Source organism: Photinus pyralis, unplaced genomic scaffold (assembly GCF_008802855.1).
Source record: "Photinus pyralis isolate 1611_PpyrPB1 unplaced genomic scaffold, Ppyr1.3 Ppyr1.4_LG5, whole genome shotgun sequence".
In the NCBI taxonomy this organism is placed as follows: Eukaryota; Metazoa; Arthropoda; class Insecta; order Coleoptera; family Lampyridae; genus Photinus; species Photinus pyralis.
Genome location: NW_022170596.1, coordinates 46256366 through 46276600, shown reverse-complemented (window position 1 = coordinate 46276600; position 20235 = coordinate 46256366). Strand labels below are relative to the sequence as shown.

Genomic DNA, 20235 nt, shown 5'->3' with positions numbered 1-20235 from the left:
TGTTATCCGTAAACAATTCATCGAACACTGATTTTTATCACGTGCCTGTCTGTCTGTGTAAAAGATGTAAAATAATGAAGTTAAATACATTATTTTTTTCTGTATCGTAAAAAAAGTATATATGTTGTCTATAGGTACAAGTATAGACGAACAGAAGTTTAAGGGCCAAATTCAACTTAGGGTAGGAATAAATAAACTAAGTTTTCGATTACGTTTACAAGTTGTAAAACACGCACGATTATTATTAATCGCCGAATTTACATTGCAAAATTTATTAATTGGAATAAAAAGTTCAATATTACACAACGCAAACACGAGACACAGGGCGGTGTTGCATGCAATAGAAAACTCATTTAAACTTTTCCCGATTAAAATTGAAATTCAATGTATGGACCATTTTGTGTTAGAAAATCATAATTAAAGTTTATAAATCAGGAGTTCGCGTATACCGCAGATGCATACAAAGTCTATTAAAATTCCATTGCTCGATCGGTACCTATATGCAGGAAAAGTTTTATTGTAGACATATTCGCAACAAATAACCATAAATATTTTTTATGAAGGTATTGTTTTCAATTTACAATGGAGATGTCTTTTTTTCTACAAACACTGCATAAGTAATTTGTTGTTTTATTTTGCTCGGGTTGTAATTAAAATTTAAGGCGGCGCGCGGGTAAAATCGATTAAATGAAGTCGAGGGGGCGTATAGAGATTCGCATTTTTAGAAATTCGTGCACCGTGTATATCTCTCTATAGGTACAACCTGCTGTGCAACAAAAATGCATCTACCTACTTTGAAAGCTGTGACTTTTTTACAGTCATTCCATTCGAGAGGTCAATGTGGTGAGTCAAACAAAAAGGTCCCTAAAGAGCGTTTTATAACCGGTTGCCTTAATATAAATCGTGCCGTTTTTCTTTGTACGTCGGGCGAATAAGTCAAATTTTTTCGGGCCGTTGTAAAAACTGTTCACTTTTTCGATGTAATTTGCAAATTTCTCTCAAGTTTCGTTCAATTGATGTATAACGTGCACGCATCACAGCCGGTATATTTACTAGTTTTTATGTAACTGAACGACAATGGTGTGGAATGCGGCCTTACAAGTTACGTACCCCATTGGGTGGACTTAAATGTTTAGTGCGTCCCTTGTGAATTCCGAGTTTCATAATCCGAACGAAGAGGATAGCTTCTTATACGCAATCTTCTTACTTAATTATTTTTAGCGAGTCACGACAATCTATTTTTTGATTAAGTAATTTGGCCATCAAACCTAAATTCATTGATCAATAATCGTAAATTATGTTGTAAACTTTTTTCAGAAATAAAATGTATAATTCTCGATTACGAGATGTACAGTCATTGATAAAAGTAACGATCGCCTGGCAGGTAAACTTTGCAGCATAAGCAACGAACGTGTCTATCACATCGGGCTCCGTCGCTACCTTCATGGAGAAGATACCTTAATTTGTTGGTTCGCATATCTAAGTTGCACAGTATATTCACGTAGGTATGCTGCAGGGTTTACATATTGCTTCATTACTTTTGTCATTGACTGTACAAGGGAGGAACCACGGAGGTTCCATTTTTCAATTGTCGTTTAAAATTCGAACCCGGTGCGTTAAATCCCGTGATGAAAATAAAAGCTTACGAACCCGTTAAATTTGCTACAACTTAGCTCCGAACCAAATTTATTTGAAACCCATTTTTAACTTAAATAACTTTTTTGTTTTGTCCCGATGATGACGTTTGAAGCCTATATTGATAGACCATTTTATTGAAATTTAAAAGACTATAACGGAAAAGCTTAAAGAAGATCTAAGTAAGGTTCGTTTTTATAAAGATTTGCTCTTAATACATTCCTATTAATATTTAAATTCAAAAATTATTAAAAACTGACTATTTTCAAAATTTTGCTTTGTCAAGAATTTTCCTTTTCATGACCTGCCAATTTTCGTTCTTTTTTTGTAGTTCTTTCTTGAGTTTGAAACAAAATTTTGGCGTTGCTTTCGACATTAGTGTGCAGGTGCGTTAAAGCTGGCAATTAGAAATGACAAAAGCATTTAATTCTGCATTTAGGATAGATGATCGCAAACCATAAGAGGTACACAGCCGGTTAAATGATAAAGAAGTTGCGTATTTTGTCAACGCCTAGTACACCAAAATGTTAAAAAGAAAAAAGGCTCGTTATTATAAATTTTTACCATTTTGGTGTAGTAGGCGTTGACAAAATGACAAAATAATTCATTGAAGGTTTCTTTAAATGACATAATAAAGAATCATATTGTCCCATAAAAAACGAATATGCTTAATTTCGTTTTCTTTTTAATACTTATCTTCGAAACTGATCGGAATCTAGGAATTTTTAAAACATCATTTTACTAACGCTTAAAATTCACAACTTTTTTTAAATTTAACAGAGTGTGTATCTCTTATGGTTTCCGATTTCCTCATTATGTGCATTCTTATCTGGAACACACTCTATAATTGAACCTAAATTAAGGGTATGACCATTTATATGTATATAATTTTCGTGTCAGAATTCGATAGGAAAATTACTTACTTTGATTTTAATTTCATTATTTATTACCTATTTCATAATTAACACAAGTTGCAAATGATTAGGGACATCCTCCTGCTCCTCTTATGTGATATTTTTGTCAGTCTGTTCATCCCTCTTAGTATTTTATTTGAAAGTTAATCTTGATTTTTTTCTAAGCATGGCCTATTGTGATTGAAACCAAATTCATTTGTTTATTTTCTAGTACAGTCGCCGTCAACAGGACCGTGGAATCATTGCCAATACGAAATACATTGTAAACTTTAAGGCAAAAATTCAGGATTAATTCCCAAATAAAATACTAAGTATTTGGTATCGTCGGTTTTGTAATTTTTTTCTCTATAGAGTGACATCAAAATCCAATATGGCGCCCATAACAAATAAAAAAAGTTGATGTGATTTACTCGAAACCCACAGATCTTAAAAACATATCCAAAAACTCCATATGTGGGGGGTGCGCAACAGGCCGCCATTTTGAATTTTATGTCACCGTTATCGATTTTTCCTCAATATCTCGAAAACTATCAACCTTTTCATAACCACTCACATTTACAAAATGAAAGCTCATTAAATTTCCTACACGTATTATGAGCAGCAAAATTTGCTTTAACGCGCAGTATTACTTTTATTTGGCGATGTTGGTAATAAAATGACTGGGCTAATTTGTAAGAAAATCTTAAACAATCATCTTCAAATTGTTCCAAAAATGGTTTTTTCTCTAAGGACCTGTAGGAATACTTATTTTAAAGAAAAATCTGGCAAGAATTCAATATTTCCGCGCAAATGTTAAATTACACGAAATAAAAATAAATGCCAGGAAAAGAAAAATAAACACACACGTTAATGGAATCATAAATCGTCGAACACGTGGTTATTTATTTTACTAAAACGCCGATCAAAAACTATTGATTGTTTTATTCGGCTCGCGAAACGAGGTAAATTCGCGTCGAAATTACAATATTTTAGAAATTCCAGTGTAGTTTTGTAATTAGCAACTTTTCTCGGCTCGCTTTGTGCCATCCAAATCTGAGGCACATTTCAAAGGAAAGTTTGAAGCTAATCAAAATTCTCAAATTTAATCAGAGCTTACCCCTGCAAATTTTCCAGACACTAAGGATTAATTACAGTAGTAACACATTTAATAAATGAGATAACTATACCTATCTACCTACAGGTTTCGGCAAGTTTAATTTAAAGTTCAAATGTAAATTAGATGGGGTGGTTGTATGCATTTTAAATTTCCCGCCTTCGCGAAGTGTGCCGCAATTATTTAAAAAGAGGTAAAATTAAATACGGAGGGATTCTCATCATAACTAGTTTCGTAGTAATAATACTAATAACTCATACTTCTAGCTTGTAATTTTGCGAAATTAACTTAATTATACGATATTTATATGCGGTTTTATTAATATGTAAAGCCATGACGTCACGTTATATGCATAATTAATCGTAGCTTTTCATTTGCGATTGCCAGCAATTTAATGGTAAAAGTGAAGCTGAAGTACCTGCTTTTTTTAACCCCAAAGGTATGTTAACGCATTGCTTTAAATATTTAAAGAAATGTGATATTGTTTGTGCTTTGTCCGTCCGTCCGTCCGGACCCACTTCCTGCAGCCTTTCAATTTTTCGTAATAGGTAGGTTATACCTTGAAGACGTGCCAGGCGCCTTCAAAATTGGGAGCGCCCTCGTTAATTATTTCCCGAAATAATGTTTCTGAAACGTGCGACTTTTATGTTTCAATAAATTAAAAAATGAGGTAAGTAAATACCTTAAATTACACGCTTTTTATTCTGTCGATGAATTTTTAAGTGCGGAATGGCACTTGTAACTATTACTACTTTTTTTCTTTTGTAGTACATGTTCACTACTTGACGAATCTGATATAGTCGCAGCACTATCATAGAGTATTTACATTATTATTTTATTATTATTATTATTATGGGCGCCATATTGGATTTTCACGGAATGAGATAGAGAACAAACAAAGGAACTCATCGCCATCCAGCCATGTTGATTCCTCAGCAAGAGAGTTACCCGTGAATGTTTCGTTGATTGATTGTGACTTTCTTCTTCCATGTAAAAGTATAGTGTCGTCATTATTTTTCTTTTTCTTTTGTCCTCTATCTCATCTCGTACAAATCGAATGTGGCGCCCTCGGTGGCGCCCATAAGAAATAAGAAAGTAGTAGACGGTAGCTTCTACATTCAGTGTACTATGGAAATTTTGATAACAGATTCAAATTCTCCGAAAAAAAGTGACCAGGTCCCAACGGGAATCGTCCAATTCCGACCGTTTAAGCTAGAAAAAAACCAAAACCAAAAAAAAAAATTTCTCAGTTATTTTCAAATCAATCACGCATCGCAATTGCTGCAATTTGAGACAGGTGCGGATTATTAACATCATGGTTTGCCCGTCCGTCTGTTCTTAATCGAACATAGACGGAAAAGAAACAGCGATATCAAACCTTCCCCAATCGATTTCTAAGAGTTCAAGGTTCAATGCTATTGAATACGAGCCAGATTAAAAGTCTGGTTTCCGAATGAGTGACAAAAAAATCCCCTACTGAAAATCGTATATGTGATTCTTCCTAATACCTATCTTGTTTTTGTGTAAGTTTATGCGACCGTAAATTAAATGTAAGATAGAATTAAGTCGTTGAGAACATACCTAGCTACTGGAGATCTTATAAACCGCCATATTTCATGTCGTGTATCTAGGTACACATCAAAGTAATAGGTAACGATTAATCAAAAGTTCTTAATTGTGTTTGCAAGCCCAAATATTTAATATGAACGTCATGATAAACAAATCAAAGCAAATGATACACAACTTATTGAAGCGAAGTTGTATGTAGGTTAAAGGGAATATCTGGATGTGTGCCAAGACGAAAACAAGAATTTCGGTCTGTAACAAAATTCAAGGATAACATCGTCGAAATTCGGCGCCACTTTTATTGATTAACGTTTAAAATGGATTCCCTTATAATTCTTGTTTACGAACTGCAGGTTTTTAACAATTAATTCGAGGAGGGAGGCCACCCCCGCCGTTCTATTTCCGCGAGTTATAGCGAGTTATGTAATTTTTATTTGGCAAATAGTGCGTGTTTCTCTTTATTTCGATTCGAGGTTGAGTGAAAAGCGGATTAATCAATGTTGGAAAAATGATCGTTTTCCTCTTGGAAAAAAGTGTGGGAGGGTTTAAAAATAAATTTGTCGGTTGTCGGCAATTACAGCAAAATTATATTCGACAGTCCATGAAATCAAAATTTCACAAACCGCGTGCGTTGATTTATTTGGAAGCAATTTGCGAAACTGGGACGCTTCCCATAACAATTTTTTCTGTTTTTTTTTTCTAACCCCCCTTTACCGCGCACAGTTGTTGTTACGCAATTCCAAGGGGAAACAACTTATCAGCCGTGAGGAGGACGAGATCGATAGCTTTAAAATCCGCTAAAATTGCGTGACAATAAGCCAAAAGACTTCTTTTTCTACGTTTTGTAAACAGTCGATCATATGCCGCTCCGTACATGCCAAGCTTTCGCCTGGAGCGTATTATTAACATCAACATTGTGAATTCCCCGTAATGATTGAAGGGCAGTAAATCAATACAGCGTCGCTCCCACGCGACTGTTATTTTGTTACTTCTTTTCGTGCTTTTTTTCTATTTCTATACCACAATATCGCCACATTTAGGCTGTACGAAAATGGACAAGTAGCAACGACTGTTGACTTAGCACCCCCACTATAGAATTTTGTAAAATGATGCACTAGCACATAATAAAGTGCTTATTTAGTGCTAATTTGTTGCTACAGCGTGAAATGTTGTTAGATTTTTTTAAAAAGCACAAAGAGAATTTTGTAGACATTCCGAAGTCATCTTGGAGTGAAAATTAAAAAAAATTACAAAATTGAAAAGGTCACATTAAAACAACCCATGAAGATCTAATTCTATGCGTAAAGATTGCTTCAAAATTTCTAGAATAAACGTTTTTGGGAACTTTTAGGACTCTAGTTGATCAATCCCGGTAGGAGATTAAGAAGATTGGGCTGTGAGGGATACGCCGTCAATCGTACCGATTGTAAACTGTTTCTCACACACTCGTAGAGTTTTTTGTACTAAAGTCAAAAACTTTTTAAATAACTAAAATTTGTTGCTAACTAAAAGTTAAAAACCAGTAAACAATTTGTGATTTAAATAATTATTACCTACGTAAAATTGTCGCCTACCTATATAATACTAAAGTTACGAACAATTTACTTTGTTGCTAACTAAAAACCATAAAAGAGACGACGAAGGAACCTGTCCTAGCCAGTGGAAGCGAGAGTGGAAGGTTTGAATTTTAGTTTGCATAAACGATTTGTTACTTAATTATTGTTTATGCATATTAGGACATCAAAACTGCCATTGATCAGCGTAGATTTGTTTGCGTCCTACTTATATTGTTTATGTTTAGCAATAAATTCGGTTATATATATTGTTGCCAATTGTAGTGTAAGGAGCAGCTTTACACAATTATGTGAGAAACTGGTGGTGTAATCAAATAAAAGGAACGAAATAAACACCCGACGAAGAACTCACTTTTATTTAATAAATTCTCACTTGAAATTTGTTCTTTTCTTGGTAGTCAATAGATACTAACTGGCTAACCCACCCACTACACCTTTAAATGAGCAACAAATTTTTAAATGCGGTAATAAATCAGTACATAATTTTTGGATATGTAACATTTTTTTAGTGGTTGGGAGAGGGTAGCTTAGTAAGTACAAAAAATCGAAAAATCTGACTAACTGTAATTGATAGCGTAGCAAAGTCATTGCCATCAAATAAGTATTGCAAACTTTCGTGAACTGATCTCAATTGGTTCTTCGAGCGAATTTAACTGATGGAAATACGGTACGTTTAAGATTAATGAATGTTAATTGAAAATCTTCCACCGATCAATTGACACTTGGGGTTGACGTTTATACATTTATAGTAATGTTAATTTTGTAACATAGAAAAATTTTATATACTTCATTAAATTGTTATTAATAGAAAATTGTGCAATTAAACGTTGACTCGATCAAAGTACAATTCCAAGAACGAAAGGCGAAATTAATTGAACATCTGGGAAAAGTAAATGCAATCATTGTTGGACAATTTATTATTGTTAAATTGAAGCGTGTGGGCGAGAAGAGAAAGGAAGATGTGGTCTTCGTTTGTCGGCTTTCAAGATATATGTGTGAATCGATCGCTTTTAATTAATGCTGTTTTGTTTTTCGTCATCTACACTAAGTTGATGATTAGATCCTTATAACTTTCCATATTTTCTGGATGCCTCTCATCAATTAGCCAGGGAAGAATTATTATGGCATCATACAAATTCAAGGTTCGCCGTGGGTGGATCTGCAATTGTCAATGTTATCTACAATAATTGATTGTGGGCTTTTTGAAAAGCTTTCCTGAGATTTTAAGGATTTCAAAATGGCTTAGGGAGTGATGCATCTACGATTCTGCAAAATGAATCTGAGATCTCCAACGCACTGGAAATAATGAGCGGTCAAAAATGAGTGGCGGTCGTGTCGCGTTTGGAAGTTAATACACTTGAAATCAGGAGTGTGTGGCCCTGCGTCATTGACTTATGAATCAATTTCAAACAAGTTTTTATCGAATTCGCACACTCAGTGGCGTATTTACCGGGAGGGGGGGGGGGGGTTCCCCCCCCCCCCCCCCCCCCCCCGAAGAATGGAGTTATCATCATAGCTATTAGGTATTTAGGTAATACTCCGCTATCCGCTCCGCCCACTTTCATGTAGGTATATACAGGGTGTTTTTTTGGGAGCTTTAGTTAAAAGTTTCTGAGAAAGTAAAATAGGTAGGTTTTTGAAAATTTCTACTTAGGAGTTACTCTGAAGGCCGAATCGATGTAAAATATTTTCAAAATGGCCGCACTTCCGGAAACACCGGAAGTAGATAGTAACTTCGTTATTTTAAATGGCAACCCCTATTTTTTATTGCATTTTTGGATTCTACGTGAAATTTCAGTTCTTTTGATACCCATATGTCATATCTGCCATTTATGGTTTTTAAGTTATTTTGACTTTAAGAAAAAAAATGGCGGATGCAGATGGTACCTTGATAATTGATTACTTGAAAACGGTTGTAGTCATGGCAACCTATTTTTATCAGTGCATAGAGAATGAATAGGGCTTTCTTTTAGTGCACTTAAAACAAAGTTAAGTTGCATACAACCGCACCTATGGAGATCCAAATTTAAGAAACTTCAAAGTCTATAAACTCCGTTTTTTTAAATGGAATGACCATGTTCTTAATATTGCATGAGATAGAGAATCGAAATTGGCATATTTTGATATTACATGTTCCTATACCTATCTTTAATAGTTTGCCATTTAAAATAACGAAGTTACTATCTACTTCCGGTGTTTCCGGAAGTGCGGCCATTTTGAAAATATTTTACATCGATTCAGCCTTCAGAGTAACTCCTAAGTACAAATTTTCAAAAACCTACCTATTTTACTTTCCCAGAAACTTTTAACTAAAGCTCCCAAAAAAACACCCTGTATAGAGAGCAATTTTGGTTTTGGTTAAAGTCTAAAGTCACTAAAATCTAAACATTCTGTAGTATTCAGTATTCACTATTCAGTGTGTGATCAGTGTTGGCAGTCAACGATTTGACTATTCGGTATCGATCGGCAATTCGCTACATTGGTGCCCAAAATAACAAATAGGTATCAGGTACTTAGTACTGCTACTGAGGTGAGGTACCTGCGTCCTGCCTTTCACGAAATGACGAAAATAAGAATTTTAAATTTTAAAAACAAGAATTTTTTTTGCCCATAACTTTTGATTGAGACGTCTAATCGAAAAAGTACGAATCGTTTTGGATTCTACGCACCCAAATTAATAAGAAAAAGTTTTTTCCCGAGAAATTTTGGTGCAGTCGATTTTTGGGAAAAAAGGAAGGTAATAACTGCCTTTTTTTTGCCCAGAAAAAAAAAATTGTCTCAGATCGACCGGAAAAAAATATTTTCTTATAGAATGTGGCCTGTAGAATCCATAATTCCAAACAGTTCCAAGATCGGACTACTAGATCAAAAGTTACAGCCCTTTGAATTTTTTGTCGAAATTGGTTTTTTGCTCATAACTTTTGATTGAGACGTCTAATCGAAAAAGTACGAATCGTTTTGGATTTTACGCACCCAAATTAATCAGAAAAAGTTTTTTCCCGAGAAATTTTGGTGCAGTCGATTTTTAGAAAAAAAGGAAGGTTATACACTGCCTTTTTTTTGCCCCGAAAAAAAATTGTCTCAGATCGACCGGAATTTTCTTATAGAATGTGGCCTGTAGAATCCATAATTCCAAACAGTTCCAAGATCGGACTACTAGATCAAAAGTTACAGCCGTTTGAATTTTTTGTCGAAATTGGTTTTTTGCCCATAAATATACCTATTATTCAAAGTTTTCGTTGACTAATTAAAGCAAAAGCAATAAAGGGGCCTGTCAGCAGTAAGAAATAAAATACCGTTCTAATCTAATCTTTTTCGCCTGTACAATAATAAATAGATAAATGACTACCAGCATCAGCAACCTGCAACCCAATTTTATTTCTTACCCCCCCCCCCCTTTCTAGTACGCACTGGGTTACTGTAATGTGCCACGAACATATTTTATCCCCCCCCCCCCCCCCCGAATAAATTTCTACGTACGCCACTGCGCACACTTGATGGATCTTACAGTATTTCAGCGTATGTCTACCTATGTCCAACCATTCCCCAAAGTTTCATTGCAATCGGGGGGAAACGGTTTAGATAATCAGCCACCATTCACCACCAAACTAACAGCTTGGTAGGTAAGGTACAATGAAAACAGATATGTACAGGGTTTTCTAAATCGGTGTTTTTTTAAGGACACATAATTGATCCCTAGACAGGTTTCTTTTTCTATGGATAACATTGCAAGACTGTTTAATCTGCTTTTGCTCATTGTAAAGCACCGATAAGAAATCAACGATCACCACTAGTCTGGCGACATGTAGAAATGCTAAATAATACACGGTCGAGTACACAGTGTGTCCCCAGATTGACTTCACTGTATACGCAGTGGCGGATTTGCAGTCCAGGCCGCCCTAGGCCCCAGGCCACGTCGCCGCCTCTGTCTTAGTACAAATCATATAGACTACATAATGAATTTACTTTATTGCCAATTTTTAAAATCGATTCAGAAATTTTAATTTAGTTAACTCTTAATTATAACAGCTGCTAACTGCTATAATAGACTCTTGCAGTGAGCAACGACTTTTCACTTTAGAATATTCAGGTACGTACTCTGAGTTTGAGTTAGTTTTTGTTATCATTAGTGACGATTGGCCGCCCCTAATCTCTGGCCGCCCTAGGCCTACTGTGCCTTATGGAAAATCCGCCACTGACTGTACGTATAATTGACAAAAAATGTTTGAATCTGGTTTTTATCTCGGTTTTGATGTTTCTCGACTTGCTTGTTCTGAAAAGAATTTCAAGCACATTTTTACTTATTAAAATACAAGATGGCCGTGACAATTGTGAAATAATTTTGTATTGCGGTTGTTATTATTATGACAGATAATAATAATTCCTTTGTTTTATTTACACGGAATACTTGTTTACAAGATTACAAATCAAATATTGATTTAATCAATGTGATTCGATATTTGTGAAATGTTGCATATTCTAAACAACCCTTTTGTCGTATTAATGACCGAAATGGTACTCAACATAAAATTTTCACGGTCATCTTGGATTTTAAAAAGTAGAAATGTGCTTGAAATCCTTTTCAGACCAAGGAGGCCGAGATCCCAAAACATCACAACGAGATTCGAACATTTAAGATTAATTACACCGATTTGTACCCCGAAAATGTTTTTGTACCTGTACCTACCGATTTTTAAAAAAACACTATTACATTACGGCATTACAAAAATAATGCAAAATTACCAGTTTTTTTGTGGTTGAATTAGGTACTTTTTGGGAAAGGTCATTTTATGGTTTTTCAATTACAGGTAATTTATTCGGTACAATTAATTCACTTTATTAAGAAGTAATTGAAGGAATTTAGAGAAGTTTCATGCATGCAGTATTTTAATGAGTCGTGTTAGAATCAAAGAGGGGAAAGTCTTCCCAACATTTTTGAGGGAGCAGCAAATAAATACCCCGGAATTATAATGTGAACACAAAGAGGTCATCATCTAATTAAAGGTTAATTTAGTCGTTTTAAATGAAATATTTGAGGAAATATCATCATCATCAAACCGTTGAATATCTAAGCGAATCCACTTCTTGGGATGGAAATGTAATTTCAAAATTTCTGTCTGTTAGGTCATTTACACCAGCAACAAATGATCGGTGCAAAGCAAATCTTTTTGATGTTGCGCGAAACAAACAGACATTGATTGGAACATTTTTATGTTAACGACATAAAATTATGTTTCAAACGAATCTCGCTCGTAAAACGCGTTTTTATTGCTCACATTTTTTGAAAAATTCTCAACGGCCGGAATATAAAAGTGTACGACCGACAAAAATAAATTTACTGCTGTATGTTTTACATCTTATTTACTGTCAATGTGGAGGGGAGTGTTCGGTATTAATTTTCCCCGGAATTTAAAAAATCTGCGGTATGCTGAGAATTTAATCTGGCACGAATTTGAACAATTACCTGAACATAAACTCAATAATTTTGAATCTTAGACTTGGACGTCGCAGAAAATTGTATGAACATCTTTTAGGAATTACGTACGTTAATAAGTACGAAAATGTCCCACAATAAATAGACGTATGTCGTAACTATCCACATTTTGAAGATTTTTGAACTTTGGCTTATCAATCGTTAAACTTGGAGATAAGCCGGAAGGTGAAAGGTAGGTATTTTGTTTACGGAACCTACGATTTTCGCCCGAATTTGCAAACATTCGTCTCGAAATAGAAAAAAAACACATAAAACATACACTAAAAATAAAACGGCTTACACAAGATGAAACCTACGCGAAAAAAATGCTAAAAATATAAAAGGACTTACCCTTCGGTCTATCGAAGGATTGCACAGAAATATTTCGCATTTCAAAGAACGGCTTCACATTTGCACAAGTACTCAAATCCTGCTGTAAAGTCCTTTTAACACGCGAATTTTCGGCGACGCGAGACATCGCGACACAAAAACAAAACGATATTAAAACGAAACCGTTCACGTTAAATCGGAACATTTTGGATTTTTTAAAACGAGAGGTTGAATTTGAAAAACGAACGCGATGCACACATTTACGCCACTGAGCAAATACTACTGAAAAGCACCAAAAATGAAATCCAGACCGACCGGCTATAGTGAACATGTGGGGGTTGCCCGAACTCGTCTTCTGCGTGCGCATTACACCTGTTTTCGCAATTACCGCCCGGTAGGCAACACACATTACTACTACCTGTAAATCTCGTTTGAATGTGTAGCGTCCCCATCTCTTGTTGTTTGTAGCAACTACGTATTACTAAGGCATCGGTGTTCATTAGATTCCATTGAAATTGAATCCTAAAAGATTATTTAAAAAACGTAAGCAGAGGTATGTCCCCAGAGGTCCGGCCCAAGGCGACCTTCAAACCTGATTTTCAATTGTATTTTAACAGCAATGGAAATCTGGTCACTTCTGCACTTTTTCAGTGTATGAAAATCGTTCAAACGTTCTCCTTTTGAAATTGAGAAGGAAAGAAACGGTAATCAAATATTTTAGGGCCTAAACAATCCAAAATTTCATACCTGGCCTATTCGACATGTATTAATAGGTACCTATGACTGATTTCTCATTTAACAAAAATGGCCCCATTAGTACAAAATGGTGCAGTCTCCAAAAGATGTCAAACTGTTTCTCTAATCATGAAGAAGTCTGAGGAGTATTAAAGTCTTGAAACGTCATGATGTACGGATGTACCCTGAAACGTTCTGAAAAGTCCTCAAACGGTCATATACTTAAGAGGCGGTCACGCGCATGAAATAGTTACGCATTTTAATTTATTTGAGAAGAGTGCTTTGGAAAAACAAAACGTTCTTTTGTTGTGAACAAAAGGTTGACTTATTTCAAGTAGTGTCATTTAGGTTTATGCTAGTTGTATTGCGAAAATGCCTTTTTCAAGTGCGGATCAAAGAGATATGATCCAAATTTACTAAACTTCTCATCGAAATGCCCACGTGACTGCTGCAACATACTTGCAGCGTTATCCAGAGGGGCAACAACCTAGTTTGAGGTATTTTTGCATAAAAACTTGGGCGAATATGGTTCTTTTAAAAGATGTAGACAGCAATATGGTGATAGACCCAATGAATATGATCAGGAATTTTGCAAGCGGTTGAGATGAAAATCGAATTTCTACTTCTCTGACAACGCTGCAACCAGACAGATGGATCAAACTGTCAAACTTTTGTTGACAACAAAAGAACGTTTTGTTTTTCCAAAGCACTCTTCTCAAAAAATGAAAAATTGTATTTTTAGGAAAAATGTGGTACTGAACCACTATGTGTGGTATATCGTTGTAAAGAGAAAAAAGACGTAATCCCAAAACGTCAAAATTCAATATGGCGCCCATAAGAAAAACTACAGTTGCCACGTGTTTCTCTGTCATCTTGAACGTAATTAAAAACAGGATGCCATATTTGAAATCTCCGTCAAAAAGTGTCCGAATAATGTGCTAATTAGAAATGTCTACTACGACTAGTTTATCATAAAAAAATTAAAACCGAAAATCAGAAATTTTCGTTTTTTTGTGATATCTTCAAAAGTATTGAAGATATTTCAAATTTCTTTTCAGATTCTTATTCAGCACGGAAATTTGCAACTTTGCCCCCATTTAACCAACTTTCTATCTCTTAAGATAAGTGAGATCCCCATAGTGGCACTCGAAAAATGGACACCGTGTCTAATAACCTTAAAAAGCCTTGAAGAATTTCTTGAGAGGTCTGAAGGCCCCCGATAAGTCCTGAAGAATACATACCTAAGGGTCTTGACCGGTCATAAAATGAAGCATCGAAAACTATATTGTAGGACTCGAAAGGTTTGTCGAGTGCTGGAGGGTCCTGAACAATCTTGTATGGGCTTGAAGAATCTTGAAGTGTCCTCAATCTTCTCAACAGTTTTTGGTTGCACCTAATGAAGAGAAGATATTCTAACGGATTGATAGGAATGCTGTAAGGTGCTGAAGAATCTTGAGCAACAACAAACGCTCGTGCAGAGTTTTGAAAACCTTGTAGTATATGAGATTGTTTAAAAGTTTTACAGATTTTTGAAAAGGATCTTATAATCATTTTTGAAGAATACATATAAGACTAACTCAGGGTCTTCGAGTACCTTGTGTTCTGTTCACTAATTTCGTCTCGAATTTTGGGAGCCGTTGTGAAACGAAAGCCTCTGGATTATAGCTCAACAGCTTTCCATAATCGAACAATGCCCAATATTGTATTTTCTCCCAATGAGTGTTGAAAGAAAAACTGCTTAGTTCATTTCTTTCTGACCACCCCCTCTATTTAGGTACAGATCTACTTTATTCTGAGAAAAATTGCTTCACAAATTAATTGGCAGGCTGTGGGCCAAATAAAAAAAGTGTTTGATTCTAATCCCTCTCGTTTATGTACGTCAGCAGGTACGTGTTAATTTTGGAAAAATTTTACATTACATTCCAGTTAGTTTGATTGATTTTAAAGATATCATACACAACGAAATCCCTCCAATATCAAATAGTAGTAGGTACAGTAAAAAAAATTATTAACTTATAAAGAAGCAAAAACAATAATATGAACTTTCATCGAGTCAAACCAATAATAACAGCTTAATGAAAATGTATTGTGAAATAAAGTTTAACTTCTCAAGAAGCTTCGAATTAACTGTTCACTGTGACTTTATATTTAGGTACGTTAATTCTTTTTATAATTTGCTAACACCAACCACTAGTATAATTTTCCAATTGTGACTAATTTAACGTTACGTTTATGCAAGTAAATGGGCCACTTTTCATTGAGCTTTTGTAAGAGCACAAGTAATGGCTAATTTATTTAGTTTTTACCTTTAAGTGTCGTGAAACAGCATCTTAAGACGAAAAATGGAACCAGTTCTAAAATATTTTGACATATTTGACTATTTAGTGTTTGCGCTTATGTTAATCATTTCAGCTTTAATAGGCGTTTATTTTGCGTTTTTCGCCAAAGTAAAACAAAATACAACATCCGAGTATCTAATGGGAGGAAAGACGATGGGTACATTTCCAATATCCATGTCGCTAATAGCAAGGTAATAAACCACATATTGAGCACTTATATTTTTTAATAATGAACAATTTTCAAAAACACTAATTTGAAGTTAGAGGAAATTTCTTAAACTAAATTATTTCCTCATTTGTGATGGAGTAATTACCTACTTAAGTACTTGAGCCATCAAGGTTTGTAGTCCCTTTATGTACTTAGATCATGTTATTAAGAATTATTATACTATTAACAAAAGCTATCAATATTTAAACATGTACTCCACTACAAATATCTAAATGACTACAAAGAAAATTATCATTGGACGCTTTTTCCTATTCCTCTAACTCAACAAACATAATGCCTAAGTAGCGGAAAACATTTACTTCTTTGATCTCTTCTTCACCTTTTTCGTTTTTCTCTTACGCTTTAACTGATTTTCTTTCTCATCGTTATCGGAAGAACCGTCAGAACTATTCGAACTCCACCCTTTTTTATCCTTTCTCAATTTGTTTAACAAATGGTTTCGAAATTTGTCCAACTCCTCTTCCAAACCGCTACCTTCTCTTAGAACTATTCTCCCAGTCTCAATGTCGTCCTGATAATGCATCACCATTAATTCAACTTTCCTTAAAATGTCTCTTTCTTCATTAGAAAGTACCTTATTTGTGGTCTCTTGCATACATTTCTTTTTGCGTTCAAGTTCCATGTCGTAGAACTTCTTGGTTGACATGGCTTGCGCCTCGAGCTGTTCGGGATCTACGGCTTCCCACTTCGAAGGTATAAAGCCAGCCGACATAAGATCTTGGCTGGTGGTCGCATTCACACGAATGCATTGAGCACCGTTCTTGATGGATCTCTTAATCAAGCTCGCGCCGTCTAAAGGTTCGTCTCCAGAATCGTCACAATCGTTATCAGAATTAAGGCACAAAAACAAATTTTCTAAATTATTTAAAAATTCGCTAGGATAAATCTTCCACAAATCCCAAGATCTCAGTACGTTCAGCACTCTACATTTATAAGCTTCCTTGTCGATAGGCGAGTGGAGGTTGCCCAAAGTGATTTGCAGCTGTTTGAAGATGTCAGGAAGGTACTTTTCGAATTCTAAACGATAAATTGGGGCATAACACTTTCTCATACCAGAATTGTAAAGAATGTCAGATAAAAGGTACAAACGTGACACCTTCTTGGGGGCTTTCGTGTGCAGATTCTTGAAAGAATCGAAAATAATTTCAATAACGTCACGCGCCGCATGCACATGGTTCAAACAAAATATCATAGTTTCCCCCACTTTCTTTTTAGTCATATTTAACGAATGGATTAACTCGACAAAACGAGACCGTTGAGCATCAGACAGTGCACTTTTATCTACTTTAGATAATCGATGTAATACAGAATCAGGCATACCTTTAGTGTAATCTTGCATTAACGGGGGACACCATAAGGAACCATTTCTAAACATACGGAAGTGTTTTGTGGACCATTGCTTAAATGTTTCTCCATGGAGTATCGAGTATAATCTCCACCGATAGTACACATGCTCGACCGACTGATTATTAAATAGAAATTGAAAAGATTGGTTGTTCATTTCTTTATGCATCATCATCGCTTCAAAAAGGGGGCCCTCGCGTACAACAAACTCGATCATTCGATTTATGGTCATTAGCGCAGTTCGATCTGACGGAATAACCACCTTGACTACAGAATTGTACAACAGTTCTCGCATTTCTTCATCTGTTGTCGGATACTCAAATTGCTGTTTTAGAGGCTGAGCATTAAACGGAAGACCGGTGTATGGCGGTGGTTGGGAAAGTTTCTCAAGTTCCGGTGGAATATAAATCGGACTCAGAGGTAGCTCCACGGATTTTCCCCAGTTAATTCTCATATTTTCGCGTATGTTTAAATCAGTCATGGCCCTCTGCGCATCCTTTCGGCTCATAAAAGCGACAAATCCACAGTTACTTGTCGGATTCCTATCTTCCAATCTTGGCCACATTATTTTCACGCTAGCTAACGGACCATACGAGCCAAAGAGTAACATAAGACTTTGCTCTGTCATCTTCGGACTAATATGAGCGATAAACAAGTTTGTGCTACTGAGATCGTTGCTGCAATATCCGAGATCATCCTTGGTCTTTTCCCTTTCGTTGCGTTCTTCGTGTCGTAACTTAAGTTCCTCCTTTAAAATTTCCAAATTGGTCTTTCGCTTCTCTTTACATCGTTCCGCCTTAGTTTCTTTGATTAATCGTGCACATTCAATCGCATTCTTTATTGTGGTGTTTGAAGCGGGTTTTATTAAAGGTTGAGGATTGTAAATCTGCCCTCGAGCTTCCACTTCCTCTTCCGTGTTTGCATTTAGTACTGCCGACCTTACAAAAGTCTTGTTCAGTGGACCGGTGGGATCTTGAAAGGTTTTTATGAATTCTTGAAAGGCCAAAGCCGTTGCTTCCTGTTCTTCTCGCCGTTTGCGTTCGATTTCTCTTTTAGGCATTGTTTATAACAAATTTAAGAGATTTGAATAATGACTGACTGTTGCTTGGCAACTCTAACCTATTTTTTTTTCATGGCAAGAGGTGATGTTCGCCTGTTTTTCCTTCAGGGTCTCGTGGTCATCAGCTCTTCTATCCAAAGTAATTTATTGTAAGATTTTTCCTTTAAATGATATATTATGCAAGTCGAGCATACAGTGGTAAAGCACAACCTTCCTGCTAGCCTGCTGGGTGGTGAAAAGATCGTCCTCCATGGCAAGCAGAGAACCATTTCTAAAGTTTGCGATAAAAGAATTCCCACTGATCCTAAGTGAAGAGGAAATCACTATGATTCACTTACTAGGAATTTAAAGCATTTTAGTGCGTATTCAAAAAATCATAAAGAAAAGCAAAGGAAAAAAACATACTTAAACTTAATTGCAACTTGAAATAGTTTTTGTATGCGTTTCAGTTTTGAAACTTTTAAATTTGAAATTGCAGTTATATATGAAATGTCTCCTACTTGATGTTCTAAGCTAACAGTATTATTTTCTTTTGATCCCCTTTTTTATATACCTAGGGAAACTCATCTTCTTTGCCCATTTGAATCAGATCAAAAACGATTTCACTCACAACTTATTCTAACAAAATTGAATTTCCCTCAATTTTGGTCTCCAAAATTACACCCCTAACAACAAAATTGTCATACAATATTTTTAGCACATATTATACTATCTAATCTTTTTTTTGTTGTATCTGTTCAAATAACATAAAAAAAAATAGTAACAGTTCCGGTTTTTGTGGCATATCTTCGGAAGTACAGTACAGTCTCGATAATCCAAGGGGCTGGTGATACCTCGGATTTCGAAAAACTCTCATTACACCTAAAAATTTAAAAAACCAACACTATTTTTAGTAGAATACACGTCACCCGCTGGCTTGGAGGGAGTAGCGTAAAATATTGCAGGTGCATGGTGATTATATTAAAATAAAATAGGGTTTGCGTTTTCAATTTTTTTCTTTTGAACCTCGGATTGCACAGAACCTCGGATTATCGTGATTCTACTGTAATCATTATTTTCTAGCTTTCTTTTAAGCATGATAGTAACTCTTTCATTACGCATCTTTTCTCTAATTTGGCCATCATCGTATCTTTTATAGTTTTGGAGATCCCCATAGATACACATCCTTATCTTGGACCCTAATGTATATTATTTTTCGCTAATTTCACATCACTATTTAAATTTTAAACAGAACGCCCAAAAAAAATGAATTCCAATTTTTTGTTTAAAAAAAAATACAGATACTAAGAATAAGTAAAAGGACAAAATGGAAACAGAATTCAATATTTTTTTTCAGTTACATATCAGGAATATCGATACTGGGCATGCCCGCCGAAATATACACTTATGGAACGCAGTTCTGGATGATAATGTGCACTGAAGGATTGGTATCGTTAACTATGGCGGTTGCTATACTACCTGTATTTTATAAGTTAGAAATTACATCAAGTTACGAAGTACGTATTATATCGAATGCGAAAACGCTCCATCAATTAGCCTGTTGCAGTACTTAAATTTACGATTTAATGAAACCGTGAGATTGTTGGGATCCATTTTATTTTTGACAAAAATGATGCTTTACATTCCCATAGTTATATATGTACCGGCACTCGCTTTCAGTCAAGGTAAGCACATGCGTAATAACGATGGCCAGGTTTAATTTTGTATTTATAGTTACTGGAATTAACCTTCATTTGGTAACACCGGTAGTTTGTATCGTCTGTATATTTTACACAACTTTGGTAAGTGTTTACATTTCCACCACAGTGAGTGCACCTTCTATGAGAAACAGTGCAAAATACATCAGCATAATAATTAACAACGCATCATCCGTTAGAAGTACAAATGGTATAAAGGTTGATATTGTCAGTGAAAATACCATAAATAAAAGAATGGTGCGCTCA

General features: G+C 35.3%; 1 protein-coding gene and 1 pseudogene across 1 annotated transcript in view; both read right to left on the bottom strand.

Moving 5' to 3' along the window:
- Nucleotides 1-12916, bottom strand: part of LOC116171747 (division abnormally delayed protein) — a 45997-nt gene extending 33081 nt beyond the window's left edge. The window contains exon 1 of the mRNA XM_031488727.1: nucleotides 12607-12916. Coding sequence (XP_031344587.1) covers nucleotides 12607-12916 — 310 coding nt within the window. The remainder of the gene's footprint in view (nucleotides 1-12606) is intronic.
- Nucleotides 12917-16183: 3267 nt separating this feature from the next.
- On the bottom strand, nucleotides 16184-18292 carry LOC116170772 (annotated as a pseudogene).
- Between the last annotated feature and the right edge of the window lie 1943 nt (nucleotides 18293-20235).